The sequence below is a fragment of the Copadichromis virginalis genome, linkage group LG12, assembly GCF_057382275.1.
Source record: "Copadichromis virginalis isolate Kocher_CV1m ecotype Utaka linkage group LG12, C_Virginalis_male_GT1.1, whole genome shotgun sequence".
Lineage (NCBI taxonomy): Eukaryota > Metazoa > Chordata > Actinopteri > Cichliformes > Cichlidae > Copadichromis > Copadichromis virginalis.
In genome coordinates, this window is record NC_140629.1 from 38,814,877 (window position 1) to 38,828,900 (window position 14,024).

Sequence of the window (14,024 nt, forward strand, 5' to 3'; positions counted from 1 at the left end):
GTCCTCGGTCTATTCTTCTGTTTCCACACTGACGCACTTGGTAAACACAAGCAGGAACCTCTGAGCTGGAACCTGAGGGCGGAGGCTGCAGTTCCTCCAGTGACCACCTGAGGCTGGCCCCGTAGACTCACAGCATTACAGAGTTTGGCCCTTTTGAGTATGAACAGCAGCTTAATTCTTTTATAGGTCATCCATAATGACGGTGTCCCAGGCTGGTTTCTGTCTGTAAGGACTCACCTCTGCTACTCGAGTCACTGAACTGGACTTCTCCATCATATTTCTGTTTTTGGAACATTGTTTATGTATTTATATGAAAGTATTTGGCATGTCCAAGAGTGAAATTCCAGTATTTTATTACACTGCTGCTTACAGACCAGCAAATATGTGTCTTTATGGGTGACACACCTCACAATCCTTAAATCATAACTCAGCACGTCCTCTTGTTCCAGTATGGCCACTCTTCCCACACAAGGCTGACACTGTGGCAGTGAAAGTGCTGATGTCCTTCAAATTTTAAGCTCTAAACCGGTGGGTGGCATCAACGCCCAATCATTCTACAGCTGCTTTGTTATCTCCATGAATAGCAATAAGACTCTTTTTAATTCAAATGCAGAACACAAAACAGGCAGATACTGATTAACAAAGTCATTAAGCAACAAAGAAGAAACTGTAGAAAAATAACAGACTTTAAAGTTCAGCGTCACACTGAAAGCTGATTGAGTGCGGCTGGATTTCCACTATCCTCTCCTGCCAAGCTGAGGTGAGGCCAGGCGAACTCCTGCACAGAACGTGAGCATCGAATGACTCGACGTGTCATTATCTCGTCATCAGCTGGATCAAATTATTTCGTCTCGTTAGTGGACTTTAGTTTTATTTACCCACGACTCTTCCATAGCACTTGGGGTTTTTTTTAAATGACAAAAACATTTTTCTTCTTCGGTGGTAAAAACTTGAAATATTTTCCCAACTGTTGTTGTGAGAATTCCCTCAAGGAAGGATCATTTGCAGCTGTAACTGTGCTGCAGGACTCGTTACCATCAGTAAATTTCCCCACCAATAAAAATAAACTTTGACTGACTGGCTGTCTGATTTAATCATAGAATAACAGAATGGCTGAATTCTGTGGCTAATGCACTGCATCGGACAACATAACCGACCAATTCATTAACAACAATTAGTGATAATAGGAAACTAATTCAGCTTTGCAGCACGCAGCTTATCTGCCAGGCTCAGGAGAGACTCGGAGGCAGACCGTCACTTAAGTTCACAATTCTCATCTCTGGTCTCCTCTGTGCAAAGTGCATTGGGCCTCATTCACTGACATGTTCTTACAATAACTACAACAAACACATGGAGCAGTTCCACTCTTACTGTGTGCAGTCAGTGAATCAGACTCATTTCCTGTCCACAGGCTCATGCTGTCTGCGCACTACGTTTCTCTACACGAGGACACAAGTTTACCTGAGTCTGAAGTGGAGAGAGCAGCGATGCTGTCGTGCTGCACAGAGACGGTCTGGCTGAAGAAACTGAATCAATAATTAATAATTTAATAACAGTATTCAAAAAGTAAGGCAGACAACGATAATAATAATAATCAGTTTAAAGACTGAGCTGCTTCTAAACTACAAACAAATACGTCCATCCCTCTTCTGGTTATCTGGGGCCGGGTCGCGGGGGCAGCAGCCCAAGCAGAGAAGCCCAGACCTCCCTCTCCCCGGCCACCTCCTCCAGCTTATCTGGGGGAACACCAAGGCGTTCCCAGGCCAGCCGAGAGATATAATCTCTCCAGCGTGTCCTGGTCCCGGTGGGACATGCAACACCAAACAAATCCAGTTATGAAATATTGATGACTGGCAGATTTGTTTGTACACACATGTAGTTTGTTCAGATGCTACTGTGCCAGCCTAACCAGGCTTAGAGAGAAGAAGCCGTACTCATTATTAGGCCTTTGGAGTCTAAGATGTAGCACTCAGGCACCATCGCACACCTCTGTAACATCTGCTGATTATCAGTACCTCTGTGCTGCCTACTTATCCTAATTCATATGAAAGCATATGGGTTGACTTTGTTCTCATGACTGTACAGTAATTCCTTGCTGTAGCTAGAAATTAAGTTACTGTAAACTTGTAGTTTATTCTTTTGCCCCTCTGAAGTTTGGAAGCTGTTCTTCTAACTCATGAAGAGGTGATTTGGGAAGATAACGGATGAACATTTATAGGCTGGTAGCTTAGCCTGTGTAAAAATATCAAGACCTGGTTGATCAGCTGTTGGTCTAGGTTAAGACCAAATACCAGGTTACAGCTCTGCCATGAGCCCAACACTTTAGCTTTGTCAGTCACACTTCCTGTCTGACATCGACAACTTTCGGAGCTTTTTCTGTTGTGCGAGAAAGCAAAGCCTTCGATTTATTGATCGATCTGCATTCTTCCCCTCACCTGTGGCCACGAGCTGCTGGCAGTGCCAGAAAACACTGCGGACACAGGCGTCGTCACCGGGGCGTCTGGATTCTCCCTCGGAGGTTCAGGAGTGACTCGGAGCAGAGCTGCTCTTCCTCCACATTGGAAGGAGCCGCATGATTCAGTCTGGTTTCTAACACGAAGCCAGTGTTTAGAGATAAATCTCTAAAATGTGCTGCTCCGCACACCTTCACGAACCCTCCAGCTTCACAAATGTCATCAGTCGTTCATCAAATCGGAGACACGCAGAGCCTGTCGGGTCAGTCGATCGCTCAGTGCACACGGAGCCGCTGATGAGAGGCTGATCTCAGTTCAGGAGAGAGAAAGGATTTCCAGTCAAACTGACAACCAGATGGAGTTCATTTAAACTTTGACGTAATGAGTTCTTCTGCAGTCTGTCAGAAAGTAACGAAGGGTCGACTCCAGATCTGAGAGCCGAGGATTGTGATCTGAAAATAAAAGGATCTCCTTTGTTCCAATAAATATTCAGCTGAAGTTCATTTTGTGAAGCTTTCTGTGGGCTGAGAAGTTCATCAAACCTCCGTTGCAGTTGTCAGACTTTTTGGCAGCTGGAGACTGAAACTTCATCTCTCTTCTCCTCACTTGTTCCTCTGGCAATTTTTCCTCCAGTGGATTCATTTGTGGTTTATAAACAGTATATCAGCAGAGCTGGAAATATACAAGAAAGAACAGGCTGAAATTTCTAAATGAGGACTAGGACTCTTTGCTGGACTCAAAAGGCTTCGTCAGGTTTACAAAGGCAGGCTTCAGAAGTTTTGACGTGACCACAGTCCTTGAGTTTTCAGATATTTTTGAAAGAAGCTCTATAAATCTTCCATACATCCTCCATTTCTCCATCATCTGCAGTGAAATGCTGCCATGTCTAGCGAATAAATCCTGATGTACTGATCTCACCAAGGTGTGCTTGGTCGCTCTGATCCTGCCTTTCATAAAACTCCTTCCTGTTTCCAGCTCATCTTCACGACTTCACTTCGCTAAAGTGAAGCTCTTAAGCTCAAATCAGAAGCTTCCCTGTCTGACGCAGACATTTGAGATGTTGACCCTGAGGTCCTGCTGAAGTTATGAACTCCTGATGATGTCTCGGGATTGGCAGAGAAGCTCGTTACCAGCTGATGTTTGTGAGATCGCCACACAGAGCCGTGGCAAAAAGACACGGAAGCACACATAATCGAGACGATTAAATGTGAGCAGATGTATAATAGCTGTGAGGATCTGCTGCCGGCCGCCAGCTTTTACGCTAATATGTCATCTAATAAAAAAATGAAAATGCACTTTCAGATATAGATATTTCCAAATAAATCAATAGAAAAACTGGTTGGCCGTGAAAACGCTAACGTGACCTGGCCTCCAAGATTTCCGTGTGTACCTCTAACCTTTGCATGCCGCCCTAGTTGTCCTCCCATCTGAGATACAGCCTTTGAGATCAAAAGGTTTCAGCACTGCAAAGGAAAACGAGCCTTTTCCTCGATCATGCGTTAAACTGATAGTGAACCTCGGAATCCGGAGGGAGACAAAGCCCTTTCCCGCTCGTCCTTTTAAGTTGTGCAAGCGTTAGAATGGACGGTCCCGTTTCCCGCCCTGAATGCAAACGTGCTGCAACGCCAGAAAAGCTGGACTCTGATAATAGAGAGCACCTGGCCTTTTCAGATCGCTATGGATGAGTCATTAGGAAGGAAAATTGATTCGGCTTGGAGGGACCTGCGTGTGCTGCTTGGAGAATGTGATGATGGTGGAGCCTCAGACAAAAGCTACAGAGGAATAGCAGGAATTACACCAGCACCTGACTTTTTCCAGCTGACATCTCTGGTGCTCAGACGAGGATTAACATCCAAATTGCCCCTCTCTTCCTGGGCTCAAGACTATCCCAACAGCTCCGCACTTCAAAGAGGCAGATAAAAAGGGCGATGGATGGTCATTCTTCAGGGGGAATTGGCTTAGTGAAGCTCTGTTTAAAATGGCAGGGATACAAAAAGCAGGGCTGTTTTGATGTGCCGTCCAGCCAGCTGCGTAGCACGGCGGCTCATCGTCTGCCCTCCAGTGGCTGAGCTGCACAATACAGCAGCGCTGCCATCAAATACAGCACGAAGCTCCGGGAAGAGCGGACAGCCAGCTGCAGGGGCTCCGATCGAGGGAGATCCTCAATACAAGACGGGGCTGTTTTTGGAACCTGATTTTGGTTTTGTTCACTTCAGTATGATTTTAATCAGAGTTCAGCACTTTTTCCTATTTTCACCTTCAAGGCAGATGTAATATTGTGACCGGAAAAGTCTCCTAATGTATATGAGTGTAAAAGAGTGCACCCAGCGGCTTTTATCTGTAGCCTGTTACAACCAAACTGACAGGATTAGCAGCTTTTATAAGCTTAACATGTGTACGAGGAATATAAAATACTGTGATAGACAAGGCTGGACTGGGACAAAAAATCGGCCCGGGCATTTTGACTAGACCACCAGGATAAAGATTGAAAATGTGACGTCATTCAGGGGTAAAACCGCAAAGGATTCTGGGAACTTGTGGCAAGAGGTACTAGCACACGCAGGCTTTCAATTGAACTCAGTTACACAGCGATAAAAAGAAACACAAAAAATGGCAAGAAGCTGTTGTATTATTAACTGCAACAGCCGGTCGCATGACAGCCACGGGAAGCCGATCGTTTTTTTTATCGGATTACGTCGTTGAAGAGAAATTTTTTTAAGCCATGTTTCCGAAGTAAGAGCCGACGGGTGGTCTGGATATACCAAATATAACGTCCCAGAACCCTCCAGCTCACATGTTAGTCTGCTCCAAGCATTCCCACAAAGGTCAGAGTTTTTTAGTAGTTAATTAGTAGTTAAGTCATTTTTCTTAACATAATTGGTGATATAGGTTACAAGCAAGTCTGGCGCTGAACAGAAATTGTCGCGCTATGCTCCTTTGTTTATTGTGCATAAATAGTGAATTGTCCTGACACAATATTGTGTTTCGCTTCTGTTATTATGGTACATTGACAAAAACATATACTTTTATTCACAGGATAAAACAGGTTTTTTGTATCACTAATTGCCCAGTACGATTACAGCATACAGTATTGTTGTCACTGCTACATTTCTGTGATGAACCAGAAATCATTTCTACTACTAATTAATTACCGTTGAGCTCAAAGGTTATATTAATAAACTGTTAACGAATGTGTATTTATGACGACGATTTGTGAGACTGGTAAACTTACCTTTGTTCGTACGATGGTCTTTCGTTCTACACGGTGCGTTTCAAGGTCCTGCACCCATCCGTCGGTAAACTGTACCTGGGCTTGTTGCAGTGACCTGAAGTTACTAAACTTCACGAGTGTATGCACTCACTCCAAGAACCGTATGATTATAAATCTGAGCGTGGTGAAAGTTGGGCAGCACGCTAACGTCTTTTGTCCACTCTGTGTCCTCGTAAGGGTCTGACCCTTTCACTCCTTTGATTTTTTCCTCGTATCTTTTCTTTGTCTTTTCGTCGAGTCTGTCTTTGTACGGACCGGCATTGTTCTCCTTTTGTTTTGTACATTCCTTTTTTGTGCGGCAAAGAAAAAACAAGAATTTATTGGAATCGAAGAATGAACGTTTTGCGGTGCTGCAAATGCTTGCATTTGATGCGGTACTTGGATTGTTTTGCCACGAGTTCCCGGCATGCAATGCGCGAAAATCACGTGATTGCTAAACAAGGGGGCGGGTGCATTCAGCCTCCTCGGCTGTAATTGGTCCAGCCCAGAGTCGATCATGACCAATTGGCCAATCCAACACCTTTCATTATATATACCCTTCCTAAAAAAAAAAAAATCCATCGGCCCATAAAAACAAAAAATCGCCAGCGGCCCACCGGGCAAATGCCCGGTATGCCCAATGGCCAGTCCAGCTATGGTGATAGATGTGGCACGACCAAACTTATTGCAACTTTGTGCAAAGATTTCACAGAACTCTCGTTGCTTTGAAGTGATTGCTTCAGAGACGGGACCACCTGCAATCACTCGCAGTCAGTTTCTGTCCCCAAAGCTACTGATGGAGTAAAGTTAGCAACAAGTCAGCCGTCTACAGTACATGCAGACAGAAGCAAATGGGGATTGTTGCACAAACAGTGACAAAGTTGCCTATGGTAGTAAATCAGAGATTAACTGTAAAATGACACATGCATAAAACCATATAGGAATGAACCAAGTCCATCACAGGTGAGTTGCGCTCATCGGTGCAGGTGGACTCAAACAGGTAATCTGTCTGCAAACCTTCACCAGGCCGTCAAAGCAATCCTCCAACCAGGCGGCCTGTGCGATCACCTGTCGACTACATCACTACAATAACATTTAAAGTCATTTCTGTAACAACTTTATGTGACATCACCAAAGGGGGTGTGGCTTAGTAAGGTCAGATTTTAATAAATACTTTTTAGAGCGGGCGGGCTTTTGTTAACATATCCAAGTTTTGTGATGGTGTTCAACCTCATGTTTCCTACATGAGGTTTCCATATCTGTGTACGGTATAGTTACGGTGGCCCTGAGAGGTCAAACGCATTCTAACCTATGAAAACACCAACAAATAACAAAATGCAGCAAAAGCTCAAAAAAGAAAAAGAAAAAAAAGGGAGGAGCGTTGTGAAGGAACGCACACTGAGACGTTCATGTAATACTGTAGATGCAGTTTCCTATTAGCTGTTTACTGCTAAGCCCTCACAGCCACAGCTGTTTCCCCAAAAACACTCCTGTTGTATTTTAAAGTATTTTCTATTTACTGCTGATGCCTTTGACCTCTCACGCTAAACAGACGTGGGGCAGCTGCTGGACCCTGCCTTCCATCAGGCTGGGAGCTCAAAGTGACATAAATTGAAGCAATTTTGAAAAACAAGCAAACATTTTGAGGTTTTTCTTTTATTTGTGCAGAGTACGTCCTGTCAGCATTAAAAGCTTTGAAATAAAAATCTTCTGAAACATTCCTAATCACGTGGGAGTAGGGATGGGTATCGTTTAGGTTTTATCGGTGCCGGTGTCATGATCCTGGGTCCTTTTGACCCAGCGTTTTGTATTTTTCTCTTCACGATTTTGGTTCTGCTCTTCCTCTGATTAGTGTTTACCCTGTTCCCCCCGTGTGTTCCTGTATCTAGTCTGCGTTTCTTAGTTTGTGTCCTTTCATGTGTAAGTTCCTGTTTTATTGTGAAGGTCTGCGTCTTATGTGAGTGTTTTCAGTTTGTCTCCCTGGTCTCGTCAGGTTAATCACTCCCAGCTGTGTTTCCCACCTGTGTGTAATCTCCCTGTGTTCTCTGAGTGTATTTAAGTTGTATTTTCTGTCTTAGTAATTGCTGGTTCGTCTGTGTTGTTTCCCCTCGGTCTCCCTGCGTCTCTCCGTATGTAATTCCCCGGACCTCCCTGCATCTTCGTTTCTGGTTTGTTTTGTTAGTTTTACCCAGTTTAGGTTTTCCTGTTTCACCTTCACCCACGCCATTGCTGTTTGTATTTTCTTTTGTTAAATAAATACTCATCTGCACCAGAGCTGCCGCATTTTGGGTCCTATCTCCAATTCCACACATCTGCCAGCGCGGTCGTGACAGTCGGTGCTTAAAGAATGGAGAACACACACTTTGTCCAAAAACCTCATGTTCAGCTGTTTTTTTGTAAAAAGATAACAATGTTAGCCTTTTCTGCAGCTATGGGGCATATTTGGTATCACTCTTGGCTGGAAGCAATGCTTAAACAATGGAAAAAACACAAACTTTGTCCAAAAACCTCTCATGTTTAACTGTTTTCCACTTTTTCTTTGGTCATTTTAGCCTTTTTGGCCAGGGTGAAGGGAGCATCTGCCATCAAACAAGAAGACAGCCGCATGTAGCTATGATGATGTTTGCTAGTTCACCTTACATGCATTAATGTAATAACGTGGTTAGCCTACTCAACGTAAATTACACACGAACAACATGAAGCTACTCACGCAGAGAAGAACTGCTGCTGCTGCATCATCATCCTCATCATTTCTGCTACACTGGCAGGGCTAGGGGCCAGGACTCTCCTCTTCGTGTTTTTGGGGGATGTTGCTAAATCCGGGTCTCATAACAGGCAACCCACGCACAGTAGATGTGCTCGGTGTGAGGTCTCGCAGCAAGCTATCAAATACGGCGCATTTCTGGGCTTTTAAAAAAACGCTATGCGTCACCAGGTGTTTCATCAGATTCTTGGTGTTACCTCCTTTGACAGTATCACAGTATCAGCTTAAAGCACTTGTTGCTGCTGAGTTTGCATCTTTTGCTGTGAAGTACAGCCAGACTTTTGACCGCTTCGCCTTGGACATTTTTAATCTGTAGCTCTGCTCTAACAGAACGTACGTACCTGGCCCCGCCTACTATCCTCGGAAACGTAAAATGATTGGCTAGAATCTAAAATGTGTCACAGCTCAGGGGGAAAAAAGCACCGAATTGTGCTCTGCTTTTCGGTCTGGTTACTACCGTTTATGTCAGAACCGGTACCGGTACCCATCCCAACGTGGGAGTTGAACGGTATTTGATGATCTGCGTCAGTTGAAACCACTGAGGTTACGCTGCTCGTTAACTTTAGTGCAGAAGAACAGCACATTCAGATGTTTCTTATTTCATGACTTTTGCAGTTCTCCCTAATTAGAGAGACTGAGTTTTATAACCGAAAACAGATGAACTTCAGGAGTTTAACGAGTTTTTGAAATAAAGTGTCAGAACAAAGGTGAGCGGCAACATCGGCAACACAAACACAACAAACAGCAGAAGGCAAAGAAAAAGCAGAGACGCGATCTTTGTGTTGGAAATCAGTGATGTTTATTTGCCCTGGGCTATGAGATACAACCACAAAGACACTGTGCAAAGAAAGCAAAGATGAAGTCACACTTACGGAGAGTCGGCAAGCACATATTACACAAAAATGATATATCTGCATGTGCACGGTATACTGTCAAGAGTGCATGCTACAAATAACACATAAACAATAAAATGAGGGTTTAGAACTAATTCACAAGGAACACGAACACCTGAAACAAACCGACACGTCTCATTAATCTCATAATACTGTTTTCTTTGTAGTAATTCAGGCCGTCACAACCCGTCAGACTCGGTTTGTTACACTTATTTTTCAGATTTTTATGATTTCATTTTCTATTTTTTTGCAAAACGACTGTAACATGTATTCAGACGCTACATTTAGCGCTACGACAGAATCTGGTTTCATTCCCCGAAGTGAGATGTTTCCCCGTGAACCCGCTGTCTGACACGAGCTTTCTACGTAGAAAATAACTCCAACAAAACGAGAAAATTAATGTGACAACGCTGTGATACAGAAAATGTTAAAAACATCAGAGGAAGAACACATGAACCACGTGCACCTCCCTAATCATGTGCGATTATATTTGTCTTACTAGAAGCGGTTAAAAAAGCGTCGGACATTTCTGGCTGTGTCAAGTTCATCTGTCAGCTACAGACGCACGTTTTTATCTGCCTGTACTTTCACAATCGTGTAATCACGTTGCTGACCGTCTGCTAAGCCCCGCCCTCCTGTTACCGTTACTGCAACTGTAAAGCTTCGACATGAGGTGAACGCATAGACACACGAGTACAGCTCTGCTCCCGCCAGCTAATCTAAAAAGTTCTTAGTGGGTATTTAAAGAGCGTTTTTATTTTGTTTGGATATTTAAGTTACAGCAGGGACATGGCGTCTCTGTACATGAGGCCTTGGTGATATCACAGTATTATAACATCCCAGGTATTTAGAAATGTCTACAGGATGATTTTAAATACCTTGAAAGAAACAAATGTTCCCTTTTAAAAACAAAAAGCTGATGCAGAGAGTCTATATCTCAATGTGCAGGCAGGCTCCACTCATGAACAAGGTGCTGAGCTCAGTGAGCTGTGAAAATCTGCAACTGCCGATCTTTAACTAAACATGTGAACAGTTTGATGAAGGTGATGCAGGGACACAGCTGAGCACTTCAGAAGGTAAGAACGCCATTTGTATCTCTGCAAACTGATAACATGGCATCAGGTCTCCAGGGAGAATCAGAGGAAGCAGTTAGTCTTCTAATGTCCAAACAGTCTAAACATATCGTGAAATTTACACTACTCACTCAGTCTAACAGTCACAGTCACTCAGTGTGGCTGTAACTGCTGGGCTAACAGCAAAACTGCTCTGTAAGTTGCTGTTTAGTGGTTATGTGTTGGCTTTCCCTTACAGAGCCCACATGCAACCAAATCATGTTCTTCTAAAAGTACTTTCTTCTTCAAAGTACGGACAGATTGCTTGTTTGCAGCATGCAGTAGAGCATGTTCTGCCCTGCAGCCCCGGGAACCTAACAGTGAATCACTGTTGTAAACTGATGACGGGGCCAAACAGTAAGGGCAGTGACACGAGACTGTTCGGGGAACCCCTCACACCACACAGCTACAAAGACATCTATCAGCAGCTGCTCAGCATTTATCGACTGTTCAAACCAATGAAAACAATTCTGTTAGTTCCAAAGACTCAAAAAGCCCGCTCCTAAGGAGGTTCAAAGACATGCTGGACCAACGGTAACAGCACAACAGAGTACCTACAGACCAAAGGAAACACACGCTAATAATTGGCCCAGTGTTACAGTCTCTGTTTTCATATTTCCACAGTTTCTGTGGGAGGTGAAAGAAAGGAGGCAGCTGTAGCTAATGAAGAGCGAGATGTAGGAGAGCAGGAGGTGGAGGACAGCAGCCGACATGCTGCTTTGGGAGAGAGCAGGAGGAAGCTTTAAGGTGGGGCTGATGGAGCAGAAAGCAGAGAACAGGCCTTGTGTGAACTGTAACGTAATGACAGAACACAAAGAGATTTGATCATGAGGGTCTGCGTGCCTCAGTGTCAGGCTCAGAGGCTGATTAATATGTACATTTGTTTTGTGATGACTAAAATGCCCTGTCTTAGTACTATGTGATCTATATAATGTCCTGTTACTGTAGGTAAATAAGTAATCAGGTGTGTGTGAATGTTTGATGAAGCGCACAGCTGTTCCTGATGTTGCAGCAGTATGCTGTGCTACTCAGCGAGCCGGCCGCTGCTGCAGGACTGAGACTGAGCTGACATATCACATTCAGAGAGCCCTCAGTCACTGATGGTAATAACAGGGAGGATGTGCACGTGAGGAAAGATAAAGAGGCTGAAGAGATAATTGAGTTCGAGGAAGTCCCAGATAAGAGACAAAAGTGCATCTCCACAGACTGATGTGCAGCCCGAGGGAGACGCTGGATTAAAGTACAGTTAGTGGCCAGAGTTTCAGAGCAGCTGGGAAACTCAGAAGTACCTCAACGTTCACACACTCGTCGCCTCTACCAGGCCAAAGTGGCTGTGGGCTGTCTGCACCACAATGAAATCAACATCTCTCCTTTTGCTACTCGTCAAGAAAAGTTTGCCTCAATGTGAGTCCTGCAGGAGTTCTCCTCCTTTAAGATGCAAGTCCTCCCTGGGGCAGGTGAAAGAACCCTAACCCACGTTGGTCCACGACAAACAGAGAAAGCCTTCATTGGAACCACGAGGACCCCGCCTGACACTTCTGCCCATTTCTAGACTAAACCACGAGATTTAACTGGATTGTTCTACGATGAACAGCAGAAGTGAACTTTGGGTTTCTCCACTGCATTCTTTACAGTTCTGAGAGAAAGTGTCGTAACTGTGGACTCATCTGTGACACACAGACTGTGGTCTACATGCTAACACAGACGTGAGCCCAGCTTTCAACAGTTTGAGGACTTGGACTGGACTGTGGACTTGTCCACATGAGCTACAACACGCGACACAGACTGTTCCAAACGCTGTCCAGCGAATGATTCAGTTTTCCACACGTGTCCACTCACCCCACCTCAGCCTGGGCCAGTTAGCAGGTGTTAGCTTCTTTATGGAGCGCACACGCTGACAGCATGTTTAATCTACACACTGAGGCAGATAACTATTAAATCTTTTACTTACTTTCATATTTATTTCGTACAAGCTTAAAAAAGCCTAGCTGTAATTGGACAGACGCTGCGCGTGGGAGGGGTTAAGCTAACGGTCAGTTTGTCTACATTTGGCACGGCACACGTTAAAAACAATAAATCCAAAACTTAAAAAACTGACTGCCATTTCTCCAAATTAGCTTTGATTTCACTGATTATACATATTTTTGTTTTACTTGACTTTTTAAAAATCAGGATACTGAAGGTTTTTTTTAAAGTGCAAGCAAGCGATTACAAACAAAGCAAAAGCGCAAATAGGATGACCAATGTGTGTTTTTCTTTTTTGTACATTTTGTGTTTTGTTAAAGCACGTAGTTAAAAAATATACTACAAAATTGTCTTAAAAAGAGAAATATAAGCTGATTGGTATTGCTGTATGTTATCGATTGTAAGTAATACATTTCTAAGCTGGTGGGAGATGAGAATACACCCTACAGACACACACAGAAGACACACGGAGCAAAGTTTAAGGAACATGAACCTGAACAACAGCAATGGAAGATATTGTCCTTTGTTTCTAAGTGCTGTAAACAATATCCTCGCGCCCTTGCTTCTCCTTCGTCACTCGTCATCACTTTTGCTCTTGTCTGATTGATCCTGCAGAGACAAAGAGAAGAAGAGTGTTAAGAACGAGGAAGAGGATGCAGCGAAGCAGCAACGAGAGGCAGAGCGGCCTGTCGCAACACAACAACGCTGAAATAAGAAAGCTCTCCGGAGGAAAAAGAGGTGGGACGGGCGGTCTTCACATCTTTTCCTGTTCTGAGGCTAACGAGGAGAGCAGTGAAGGAGTGAGGCGAGTCAGACAAGGCGGTCCTTTGAACAGACTCCGTCAGGGCAGAGCGTGCTCCCACCACGGCCGGCACACAGCTGATGAAATCGCTGCATTCATATTCACGGAGTAACGTGAAGGCTCCGAGCTCAGCCAACATAAGACACTTAAACACTCAGCATCATAAATACAAACACTGATGCAACACCTGGACAAAGGTAAGCTGCTCACTTACGCTGAAAAATACACTAAGACGGTCCTTCTCAAATAGTGCCCCCGCCGGGGAACACGGACCGGCATACAGTGTAATTGCACATCCGCTACAGTAGGTGGCAGCGTTCTTAGGATCTGTACTTTACTTGAGCAGTTAATGTTGCAGATATATTTAAATGTATTTATGGATTTTGTTTAATTTTATTTTTCAGAATCAAATGGTTCAAAAAATGTTTATAGTTTGAAGAAGGATGTTTTTATATTTCAGGCAAATCGATGCACTTTGTCTGTAGTAGTTTAGAGAGTCGCAGTACTAGTACATGTACTTAAATCCTTTCTGTTACAGACTAAACAACATTGTTAGTCTTTGTTTTAAGTTGATCTATATTTCTTTCTTTTATGCTTTCTTTAATGTTAATAAGGATACAATGTTATGCAGAAATGTACTTATAATAACAATTTTATAGACAAATGATACTATTTATAGTGACAGGGGAGAGTGGGCGGGGCGTGAAATGTTTTCTTCTTCCTCAGGGGGGCGTAACAGAAAATGATTGCCGGTTCGAGCCCCGGCTCGGACAGTCTCGGTCGTT

The 14,024-nt window shown here is 43.9% G+C and overlaps 1 protein-coding gene across 1 annotated transcript in view; it reads right to left on the bottom strand.

Moving 5' to 3' along the window:
- Positions 1-9,243: 9,243 nt before the first annotated feature.
- Positions 9,244-14,024, bottom strand: part of smarca2 (SWI/SNF related BAF chromatin remodeling complex subunit ATPase 2) — a 59,696-nt gene continuing 54,915 nt past the window's right edge. Inside the window, exon 34 of the mRNA XM_085476452.1 lies at positions 9,244-13,046. Coding sequence (XP_085332578.1) covers positions 13,011-13,046 — 36 coding nt within the window. The 3' untranslated portion in view covers positions 9,244-13,010. The remainder of the gene's footprint in view (positions 13,047-14,024) is intronic.